At 43.4% G+C, this 12,261-nt stretch overlaps 1 protein-coding gene across 2 annotated transcripts in view; it reads left to right on the top strand.

Annotated features, from left to right (window-relative positions):
• Positions 1 to 6,389, top strand: part of LOC126027581 (zinc finger protein 14 homolog) — a 59,071-nt gene extending 52,682 nt beyond the window's left edge. The window contains exons 3-4 of one of the 2 annotated variants that reach the window (XM_049786562.1): positions 1,936 to 2,031; positions 4,592 to 6,389. In XM_049786562.1, the coding sequence (XP_049642519.1) occupies positions 1,936 to 2,031; positions 4,592 to 5,958 (1,463 nt within the window). In that variant the 3' untranslated portion in view covers positions 5,959 to 6,389. Of the gene's footprint in view, positions 1 to 1,932; positions 2,032 to 4,591 lie in introns of both variants that reach the window. The other variant, XM_049786561.1, reaches the window with a different exon arrangement.
• The last annotated feature ends 5,872 nt before the right edge of the window (positions 6,390 to 12,261 follow it).

Genomic DNA, 12,261 nt, shown 5'->3' with positions numbered 1-12,261 from the left:
ACCACTTTTTTGTGGCAAGTTTTCTACCATGGACTGGTTCTCCTGGCCCTCATTTCTATTGTCTCTGGATATACTATCTTATTATTATACTATCTTATTTTTCTTATATCTCACAAATGGAGTGAGATTATTCTTTGTCTAGTCCTCTCCCTCTGACTCATTTTACTCACGTAATACTCTTCACATCCTTCCATGTATAAACAACTTTCGTGACTTTACTTTTCCTAACAGCTGTTTAGTATTCCATTGTGTAGATGTACAACAGTTTCTTTATTCACTCATCTATTCTCTCAGGCACTTGGCTTGTTTCCAGTTTCTGGCTATTGTAACTGGTGTTGCAATGAACATAGGAATGCAGAGGTGATTTTGGGTGATGTTGGGAGAAACATTGGTTTGTTTTGGGGCCACACCTAGTAATACTGTGGCTTTACTGTTAACTCTTTAGTCTGGGACTACTCCTGGTGATGCACAGGGTACCATATGTGGTGCTGGGGATTAAACCTGGGTTGGCTATGTGCAAGGCCTACGCATTGTAAAATTTCTCTGGCTCCAAAAGAAACTGTGTGTGTGTGTGTGTGTGTGTGTGTGTGTGTGTGTGTTTGGGCCACAACCAACTAGGCTCGGGTTACTCCTAGCTCTACATCAGGAATTACTTCTTGTGGTTCTTGAGGACAATATAGAATGCTGGGGATCAGGGCCCGGAGAGATAGCACAGCGGCGTTTGCCTTGCAAGCAGCCAATCCAGGACCAAAGGTTGTTGGTTCAAATCCCGGTGTCCCATCTGGTCCCCGTGCCTGCCAGGAGCTATTTCTGAGCAGACAGCCAGGAGTAACCCCTGAGCAACGCCGGGTGTGGCCCAAAAACCAAAAAAAAAAGAAAAAAAAAAAAGAATGCTGGGGATCAAACCTGGATTAGATTAGTTACATCAAGGCAGGTGCCCTACCTGTTGTACTATCTCCCCAGCCTTCAGAAGAAACATTTTTGAAGAAACAATATTGTACAATTTTTTGAGTTTAGACTTATTGTAGTTGTGGACAAAGCCATAAGAATATCTGTAGAGGGGCCGGAGAGATAGCATGGAGGTAAGGCATTTACCTTTCATGCAGAAGGTCATCGGTTCGAATCCCGGCATCCCATATGGTCCCCCGTGCATGCCAGGAGCAATTTCTGAGCACGGAGCCAGGAAAAACCCCTGAGCACTGCCGGGTGTGACCCAAAAACCACAAAAAAAAAAAAAAAAAAAAAAAAAAAAAAAAAAAAAGAATATCTGTAGAACTTAAGTGGGTGGATTCGCTAAGTTCACTTAAATCTGAAAAAAGTGGGGTCCGGGGCCGGCGAAATGGTGCTAGAGGTAAGGTGTCTGCCTTGCAAGCGGTAGCCAAGGAAGGACCATGGTTCGATCCCCCCAAGCCAGGGACAATTTCTGAGCGCTTAGCTAAGCATCAAAAGGGTGTGGCCAAAAAAAAAAAAAAGTGAGGTCCGGAGAGATAGCACAGTAAGAGGGTATCCCATATAGTCCCCTGATTATGCCAGGATTAATTTCTGAGTGCAGAGCCAGGAGTATCCCCTGAGCACCACTGGGTGTGACCCAAAAACAAAAACAAAAAAATGTTGGGGCCGGAGAGATAGCATGGAAGTAGGGCATTTGCCTTGCATGTAGAAGGACAGTGGTTTGAATCCCGGCATCCCATATGGTCCCCCGCGCCTGCCAGGAGCAATTTTTGAACATAGAGCCAGGAGTAATCCCTGAGCACTGCTGGGTGTGACCCCCCCCCCCCCAAAAAAAATTGTTGGGCTGGAAGATAGTAAGGTGCTAGCCTTTCATGTTACTAACCAGGTTAGCACCCTGGCACTAGGTATGGTCCCATGGTTAATTATAAATTTAATTAAATATGAATTCTAAGGACTTTTCTGTCATGTTATTTTTTTATGCAGGCCCTTCCATTTCTAAACCGGATCTGATTACTTTATTGGATGAAGGGAAGGATCCCTGGATGGTTGTGAGGGAAAGGACAAGAAAATACTATCCTGGTAAGTAACACGAGGAAGCAGACATGGGCCACCCAGAGCTGGGGAGCCATTACGTTAGGTCAAAACAAAGCAGGAAAGGGGACTGCAGAGATAATACAGTGAGTAGGACACTTATCTTACCATAGCTAACCTGGCTTCAAATTCTAGCAAATAGTATGGTCTCCTGAGCATGTCCAGGAGTAACTCCTGAGTGCAGAGCCAGGAATAATCCCTGAATCTCTCTGGGGTGATGAAAAAAGCAAAGAAATAAAAAGCTGGGTAAGGGAGAGAAACACCCTTGAGATGTTGTCTGGGAGTCTTGAGTTAAAAGTTCAGGGCCTGATATCTGGGAAACAATGAAACCACATTATCTTGGATTACTAAAGGAACTTTCAGGGTTGGAGAGAGAGTTCAGTTTCCTTGCATACTGCTAACTTGGATTCAATCCCCGGCACTCTAGATGGTCCCCCAAAAACTGCCTGGAGAGGGGGGAAGTGTGGTATCAACCAAATAGAAGACCAACCCTGACTAATTAGAACGTTTGGCAGTACTGTGGACTTACTCTCAACTCTATACTCAGTGATCACTCCTGGCAGTGCTCAGGGTTTGAGCTACAGGTCAGCTACATACAAGGCTTATGCCAGCTCCTTACCCGCTATACTAACTCTCTCTGCAGCCCCTCAGGAGGTGCTAATTGAGTGGAGAGAGCAAGAAGAAATCAGGCCCTATGAACACATTTAACTTTCTCTTAATCTTACCTCAGCCCTGTGCTCTATTTTATTTCCTTTGTTTTTTCAAAATGTATGAGAATACAGTTTTCATGACGCTATTAATGATCAGTCATAAAAATTAGCTAAATGGGGCCCAGAGAGATAGCACAGCGGCGTTTGCCTTGCAAGCAGCCGATCCAGGACCAAAGGTGGTTGGTTCGAATCCCGGTGTCCCATATGGTCCCCCGTGCCTGCCAGGAGCTATTTCTGAGCAGACAGCCAGGAGTAACCCCTGAGCACCGCCGGGTGTGACCCAAACCCCCCCCCAAAAAAAAAATTAGCTAAATGCTGCAAACTAGAAAATATTGTTTGTATAATGTGGAAAACATATGCTTCACAAGGGTACCAGAATTGTAGAAGTCAATTTATATAACATTCAAAAAGAAGATGTGCTTTCATTTTTATACTATATTGTTAGGAGTCCTTTCATCTATTAAAATTAACAAATATCCTTGCAGGGGCCAGAGAGATAGTGCAGCAGTAGGGCATTTGCCTTGCACGTGGCTGAGCCAGGACGTACCTGATTTGATTCCTGGCGTTCCTAGGGCCCCCCAAGCTGAGAGCTATTTCTGAGAGCAGAGCCAGTAATAACTCCTGAGTGTCACTGGGTGTAGCCCCAAAATAACAACAACAACAAAGTACTCGTGGCCTGGGCTCCCTCCCCAGAGATGTTTTAGTCATCTGTGCATGATATCTGACAAGAAACTAATTATACTTTATTCCCATTTTAATGGTAGCCTTCCTGGGTCAGGGCTTTCTTTTAATGTGCAGTGTCTCATCATCCCTAAATACAGCATTTCTATCTTATTTTTGGACATATTAATATTAATAAAATTTTATAAATATTTATAAAATTACTATTTCTAAAATGGCCTTCAGCCATGAGAAGCTACCTTTAGATAATTTAGATATCAAGTATTGTATTTGTTAATGCTTTGTTAAAAAATTTGCATGGGGGCCAGATCACAAAATACATCAGGTAGGGCACTTGGGTTGCATATGGTCAACCCAAGTTCGATTCTAGCATTCCATATAGTCCTCAGAGCACTGTCACCTCAAGCACCTGAGCATAGAACAAAAGTAAGCCTTGGACACCACTGCATGTGACCTGAAAACCAATAAATAAATAAATAAAAAGTAAATATATTGCATAGATTTGTGTGGTTTTATCCAATTGTGTTTTCTCAACTAATCTTTGGTATGTGATTTTGCAGAAGATAATTTTTTTTTAAAAATACACCTGTGGGGGCCGGGTAGGTGGCGCTGGAGGTAAGGTGTCTGCCTTGCAAGCGCTAGCCAAGGAAGGACCGCAGTTCGATCCCCCGGCGTCCCATATGGTCCCCCCAAGCCAGGGGCAATTTCTGAGCACATAGCCAGGAGTAACCCCTGAGCATCAAACGGGTGTGGCCCAAAAACAAAACAAAAAAAAAAAAATACACCTGTGGGCCCGGAGAGATAGCACAGCGGCGTTTGCCTTGCAAGCAGCCGATCCAGGACCAAAGGTGGTTGGTTCGAATCCCGGTGTCCCATATGGTCCCCCGTGCCTGCCAGGAGCTATTTCTGAGCAGACAGCCAGGAGGAACCCCTGAGCACCGCCGGGCGTGGTTCAAAAACCAAAAAAATACACCTGTATAGTATTGTTGGCAGAAATGCCTGTGATCTAGAGCAGTGTAAACCAGTTGTTTTTATTTGACATTATTTTAGGGTCCTTTAAATTCTCTATAAAGTTTTATTCTTTGGGACCTGAGAATCAACTCATATTTGCTTTCTTTTTCTTCCTTTTTTATTTTCCTTTTTTTTTTCTTTTTCAGATCTGGAGTCCAGAAATAGGACCAATACTTTCTCCCCAGAAAAAGACATTTATGAAATATATTCATTTCAATGGGAAATACTGGAAAGGATTAAAAGCTATAGCCTTCAAGATTCCATTTTTAGAAGTGACTGGAAATGTAAAAGCAAGATTGAGGGACAAAAGGAACCACAAGAGGGATATTTTGAGCAAATGAAAATTACCCCGGAAAAACTGACCCCCTACAAAAAGCATAATTTTCTTGCTGAATATCAGATCGTTCATAATGGCGAAAAAATCTATGAATGTAAGGAATGTAGGAAGACCTTTATTCGTCGCTCAACACTTAGCCAACACCTGAGAATTCACACAGGTGAGAAACCTTATAAATGCAAGGAGTGTGGGCAGGCCTTTAGACAGAGGGCACATCTTATTCGTCATCACAAACTCCATACTGGTGAGAAACCCTACGAATGTAAGGAATGTGGGAAGGCCTTTACAGTGCTTCAAGAACTTACTCAACATCAGAGACTCCATACAGGTGAAAAACCCTATGAATGTAAGGAATGTGGGAAGGCCTTCAGAGTCCATCAGCAACTTGCTCGACATCAGAGAATTCACACTGGTGAGAAACCCTACGAATGTAAGGCGTGTGGGAAAACCTTCAGGCAGTGCACACACCTTACTCGCCATCAAAGGCTTCACACTGCCGAGAAACTCTACGAATGCAAGGAATGTGGAAAAGCCTTTGTATGTGGTCCAGACCTCAGAGTCCATCAGAAAATTCATTTTGGCGAGAAGCCCTACGAATGCAAAGAATGTGGGAAGGCCTTTAGGATATGCCAACAGCTTACCGTTCATCAGAGTATTCATACTGGTGAGAAACCCTATGGGTGTAAGGAATGTGGGAAGACTTTTAGATTAAGGCAACAGCTCGTGCGCCATCAGAGAATTCATACCCGTGAGAAACCCTACGAATGTCTGGAATGTTGGAAGACCTTTAGTAGCTACTCACAACTTATCTCCCATCAGAGCATTCATATTGGTGAGAGACCTTTTGAATGTGAAGAATGTGGGAAAGCCTTTCGGCTTCTCTCACAACTTGCTCAACATCAAAGTATTCATACTGGGGAGAAGCCTTATGAATGTAAGGAATGCAGAAAACCCTTTCGCCTGCTCTCACAGCTTACTCAACATCAAAGTATTCATACAGGGGAGAAACCTTACGCGTGTAAGGAATGTGGTAAGGCTTTTCGACTTTATTCGTTCCTCACTCAACACCAGAGAATTCATACTGGTGAAAAACCCTACAAATGTAAAGAATGTAAGAAGGCTTTCAGACAGCATTCACATCTTACTCAACATCAGAAAATTCATAACGGAAGTTAAAATAAGAAAACCTTCAATTATATATTACGTTACAGAACACCTGAAAATTCATTTTTGAGAAAAATCTGTTTTTCACAAGTGAGCATGAGAAATTTTATACTACAGAACAAGGTGGCTTTGAGTACCTTCCATCACAATACAATGTTCATATTCCTTAAATTTCTATGAGACTAATATGATGAATTGAAAGTCTTTTAGCCCTGTCTGTTATTACCTCCATTTTACCATTTTATTAACAAGGTACCTAAACTTCTGCGTCTCATTTTGAGCTCTTGTAAAATGGTGATATGAAATATGTATGTTATTGATTGTTGTGAAATAAATTGCTACAAACTTGCAGCTTAAAATAACACACATTTTGGGCCAAAGAGATAGTACAATGGGTAGAACACTTGCATGTGATTGACCGGGTTCAATATTGGCATCTTCTATGGTCCCCCAGGCCTACCAGGATGTTTTCCTGAGTGCAGAACCAGGAGTGACCCCTGAGCACCTGCAGTTATGACCCCAAAACAAGCAAACAAAAAATAATTATCTTTTGGCTGTCACAATTTCAATGGGTCAGGAGTCAGAGCATACTACCAGAGATGAGTCCTCTGCTTCAGGATTTCTTAGATTTTAGTCAGTTAGTTCTCAATTTTTGAAAGCCAGACTGAGAAAGGGGTCTACTTTTAATCCCACAATTGCTAGCTGACTTCATCTCTGATGTCCTTTTTGGTTGATAATTGGCTGAAGGCTATCCTCAGTTCTTTGCCATGAGAACCTTCTACTTACTTGATTTTTACTTTATTTCTACTTCATCAAGGTTGTAGCAGTCAAGAAGGCAGTGGCATCTGCTAGCTTCATCGAAAGCCTAAATCTTTGTAAACTAATCTCTAAAATAGCATCTTGTCACCTTTGCTCTCTTCTAATGGTGGGAGGCAAGTCACTAGGCTCCATTCTCAAGGGAAGAGGATTATCCAATGGGATGAATGCCGAGAATGAAGGGACCATCATGGACCATTTGAGAGTCTGTGTGTAATAGGATTACTATAATGATTAAGTAGTTAATAACTTGGAAAAAATAACACACACATAACATGTTTTATGTAAGTATTTAATTGTTGCTGTCATGATTAGTATTGGTGAATGTATATGAAAGGAATATCATAACAAATGTAGGATGCCTGCTCATTGCTCAGTACCTGTAACATTTAATATAATTTATCCTAAATAAACCTAGAAAGTTATATATATGAGTAATTCTTGATCACGCGCTACATCAAAATTCCATGCTGAAAAGGAACCTTAAGAATTTTATAAATGTGAGATTAAAAGGAAAACTAGGAAAATATCTAAAATAACTAATTTCCCATCATAGATTCTCAAGAACAAAAACAAAAAAAGATGTGTATTTTTTTCCTTTTAGCTTTTGAGCCTCATCTGATGGTACTTAGAATTTATTATTAGCTCTGTGCTCAGGATCACTTCTGGCTGTGCTTGGGGTACTGAATATAATGCTGGAGATCAAACTTGAGTTGGCCATGTGCAAGGCAGATTCCCAGACCTCTGCACTATATCTCTCTGGCCCTAAAAATCAAGTTCTTTTTGGGTGGATGCGAGCCACTCCTAGGGTACCCGGGTTACTCTATGCTCAGGGGACCATATTTGATCCTAAGGATCAAAAACCTGGATGGACCACATGCAGTGCAAGTGACATGCCCAATTATATTGCTCCAGCTTCCCAAAAAGCAAATTCTTAGGAATTGTAGTCTGACTACAAAAATATGGGAGGAAAACTACACTAGTTGGGCTGGAGAGATAGCACAGAGGTAGGGCATTTGCCTTGCATGCAGCTGATCCAGGTCCTGGGTTTGATTCTCAGCATCCCATATGGTCCCCTGAGCTTGCCAGGTGTGATTTGTGAGTACAGAGCCAGGAGTAACCTCTGAACACTGCTGGGTATGGCCCCAAAACATAAATAAATAAATAAATAAATAAATACAAACTACACTAGTCACTTGAAAGCTTAATATTATTAAAATGTGCATTTTTGTCTATAAAACTTGTATAAAATAAACAGACATCACTTCATTATAGCCACACTATTTGGTATTCAAAGGCCTCATTAACTTTTGGGAGTTGGGTCTTCTGATATGGTTACAGTTTGATAGCGATAATCTTGAGAATGGTCATGATCATCAAACTGGATAACTATGGAAGATGGCTCTGCACTCATTCTAAAAATAAGAGGGAAAAGAACTTTATTTGTCTTCATTACAATGTGAACCAAGATTTCAGAACCACCAAACTCATGAAAAAAAATTTAATGTAATCAAATCTAACTAGTAAGTAAAAAAAACTGACAATTTTAAGTATTTTTATTTAGTCCCTAGAAGAATAATAGGCCCAGGAAAATGATCTCAGTGGATATTAAACTAGAAATGCATGAAATATTTTGTGGTAGGTTTATCAAGCTGAGCTACACTGAGTTTCACTTAATTTTAAAAAAAAGTGACAAATTCCTGCTGTTTGAAGATAAAGTTAAATTTTATTATTTATTTTATTTTATTTTTTGGTTTTTGGGCCACACCCGGCTGTGCTCAGGGGTTACGCCTGGCTGTCTGCTCAGAAATAGCTCCTGGCAGGCACGGGGGACCATATGGGACACAGGGATTCGAACCAACCACCTTAGGTTCTGGATCGGCTACTTGCAAAGCAAGCACCGCTGTGCTATCTCTCCGGGCCCAGTTAAATTTTATTTTTGGTGATATCCAACAGTGTTCATCCCACTCCTGGCTCTACACTCACAGATCATGCCTGGTAGGACTTGGGGATCCTACATGGTGCCAGGATCAAACTTGGGTCAGTGGTGCCCTAACCACTGACTATCACTTCAGGCCCAGAAGTCAACTTTTTTTTTTCTTTTTTGTTTTTTGGCTCACACCCGGCAGCGCTCAGGGGTTTCTCCTGGCTCTATGCTCAGAAATTGCTCCCGGCAGGGGACTCGGGGGACCATATGGATGCCAGGATTTGAACCACCAATCTTTTGCATGCAAGGCAAATGCCCTACCTCCATGCTATCTCTCTGGCTCCATGAAGTTAACATTTTTATTCATATATATGTGCAGTTACTTATCATATATCACTTCTTTTTTGTTTTTTTTTTTGGGGGGGGCCACACCCGGCGGTGCTCAGGGGTTACTCCTGGCTGTCTGCTCAGAAATAGCTCCTGGCAGGCATGGGGGGCCATATGGGACACCAGGATTCGAACCAACCACCTTTGGTCCTGAATCGGCTGCTTGCAAGGCAAACGCCTCTGTGCTATCTCTTCTGGCCCCATATATCACTTTTTTATGTATTTTTTTTGTATTGGGGCCATATCCGGCAACATTTAAGAGTTACTCCTGGCTCTGTGCTCAGAAATGCTCCTGGCAGGCTCAGGAGACCATATAGGATGCCGGGGATTGAACCCAGGTCTGTCCTGGTCGTCTGTACGCAAGGTAAACACCCAACTGTTCCTTTTATGGGTTTTTGATTCATATGACTGTGACGCAGGTGATCACTGAATATTAATCCTATTACCTAGTTCCCCTTTACTGTTAGTTTTTGTGGGATTTTGTTTAGGTGGGTTTGATTTTTTTTGGGGGGGGGTCACACCTGACATACTCAGAGCTTCCTCCTTGCTCTAGGATCACTCCTGGTGACGCTGGGGCATCACATGCAGTACTGGGGATTCGAACCTGAAAACAAGACAAACACCTCGATCCTTGTACCCTCCCTACATCCCCTTATTCCCCATTTACATTTAAATCTGATTTTCTTTTCCACTGTGCTAGAGCAATCCCATCAGATGTAGGGAATACAAGAAAATTAGAGATATCTGGAAGAAAAAAGCATCACATACTTAATATTGAGGGTTTTTTGTAATTGAGTTTTATGATTTTGGGGGGGGTTGCCTTGCTCTTGTGAATCTTTAAGGTTTAATCTCAGCTGGAGTAAAGCTCTCTCTACAGATAATAGGTGGTGGGTTTTTTTTTTTGGGGGGGGGGTCACACCTGGCAGCGCTCAGGGGTTACTTCTGGCTCTATGCTCAGAAATTGCTCCTGACAGACTCAGGGGACCATTTGGGATGCCAGAATTCGAAACACCTTCCGTCCTGGATTGGCTGCATGCAAGGCAAACGCCCTACCGCTGTGCTATCTCTCCGGCCCTAAGGTGGTGGTTTTTTAAGACTATAGATTCGTGGATGAAGGCACACCTAGCTGTGCTCAGGACTGACTCCTGGCTCTCAGCTCAAAGAGCACTCCTGGAGGGCTCACAGGACTATATATGGTGCTGAGGATCAAACCCAGATCAAAAGCATGCAAGGCAAAGACTCTACCTGCTGTACTGTCATTCAGACCCCTACAACACTTTTCTCCCTTTCTATTATTGAAGTATGAGACACTTCAGCCATCTGCCTGTTTGGGGCTGGAGTTTTCCTTGAAGCTGTTTGTTGTGTATGTAAACATTTTATGGGATTATTATGTTAACGACCCTACCCTGATCGGTGATTGTGCCCTACCCTAGGGTGTGACCTGGCATTCTGCCCCCACCCTAGGGTGGTACCTGATTCTGGGGGATAAAAACAAGGGTCTGTGGAAGGCGAAAGGCTTTTTGGCTGGAACTGAAGTTGAGACTTTGGACTTCAGTCTTGTCCACCGAATAAAGCTAATATTTCCACAAGCCTGACTGTCTGCGAGCTGTTTACCTGCCGTTTCACCACAGAACCATCGGCTAGGCAGGGTGGCAGACACGTGCTCCGAGCTGGATGGGAAAGACCTCATCCTCCATCCCTCCATCAGTCAACCTCTTCAGGGGCTGACTTGCAACAGCTGTTGATCCAGGTTCAATACTTTGGCCACATATAGTCCCGTGAGACTGTTAGGCATGTTCCTTAAGTGTAGAGCCAGGAGTAAGCCTTGAGCACTGCTGGGAATAGCTCCCCCAAACAAAACAGACTTCTGCCTCTTTAATATCTAAATATTTCTCTATTTTAACTCACAATTTCTTTACTATACCAGCACATTAAGAACACTGGCCCAGGGCCCAGAGAGATAGCACATCGGCGTTTTCCTTGCAAGCAGCCGATCCAGGAGCAAAGGTGGTTGGTTCTAATCCCGGTATCCCATATGGTCCCCCGTGCCTGCCAGGAGCTATTTCTGAGCAGACAGCCAGGAGTAACCCCTGAGCATTGCGGGGTGTGGCCCAAAAAAAAAAAAAAAAAAAAAACACTGGCCTGGGGCTGGAGATATAGCATGGAGGTAAGGCATTTGTCTTGCATGCATAAGGCGATGGTTCAAATCTCGGCATCCCATATGGTCCCTCGAGCCTGCCAGGAGCGATTTCTGAGCGTAGAGCCAGGAGAAACCCCTGAGCACTGCTGGGTATGAGCCCCACCCCACCCCCACCCCCCAAAAAAAAAACACTGGCCTGGAGCTGGAGGAGCTGGAGTGATAGCAGAGCAGGTAGGTAGGGTGTTTGCCTTTTATGTGGCCAACCCAAGGTTCAACCTAGGTTCAATCTCCAGCATCCCATATGGTCTCCAGAGCCTGCCAGGAGCGATTTCTGAGCACAAGAGCCAGGAGTAACCCAAGTGCTGCCAGGTGTGGCCCAAAAACCTAAAAAAAGAACACAGAACTTGGGGCCTCACTTGCCTTTGAGGGGTAAGGAGAGGACTCCCATGTTTAAGGGGCCCAGGCTCTCTCCTGGTGATACTCAGCCAACCAGGTCAGAGACTTTAATGATATATGATGCCACGAAGACTCCTCTATCCTGATATTGGTAAGGTATGTATTCTCCTTTTTCTTGGTTATCCTGCATAGAGATTTATAAATTTGGCAGGGGGGATGCGCACCTGAAAGTGCTCAGGAGATCACATGTAGTGGCAGAAATCTAATTGGGGTCATCTATGTGCAAGACACATCTTTTTTTGTTTTTTTTTGTTTTGGATCGAACCCAGCAGTGGTAGGGGTTACTCCTGGCTCTTCACTCAGAAGTTACTCCGGGCAGGCACAGGGAATCATATGGGATGCTGGGGATTGAACCCAGGTCAGTCGTGTGCAAGGCAAATGCCCTACCCACTGTTATCACTCTGGCCCCCCAGACAGACATCTTATTTTCTAAACATCTCTCCAGACCCAAGATTTACCAAATCAGGGCCCGGAGAGATAGCACAGCGGCATTTGCCTTGTAAGCAGCCAATCCAGGACCTAAGGTGGTTGGTTCGAATCCAGGTGTCCCATATGGTCCCCCGTGCCTGCCAGGAGCTATTTCTGAGCA

Source organism: Suncus etruscus, chromosome 14, assembly GCF_024139225.1.
Source record: "Suncus etruscus isolate mSunEtr1 chromosome 14, mSunEtr1.pri.cur, whole genome shotgun sequence".
In the NCBI taxonomy this organism is placed as follows: domain Eukaryota; kingdom Metazoa; phylum Chordata; class Mammalia; order Eulipotyphla; family Soricidae; genus Suncus; species Suncus etruscus.
The sequence above is the reverse complement of the archived record's forward strand: the minus strand, read 5'-3'. Positions and strand labels throughout refer to the sequence as shown.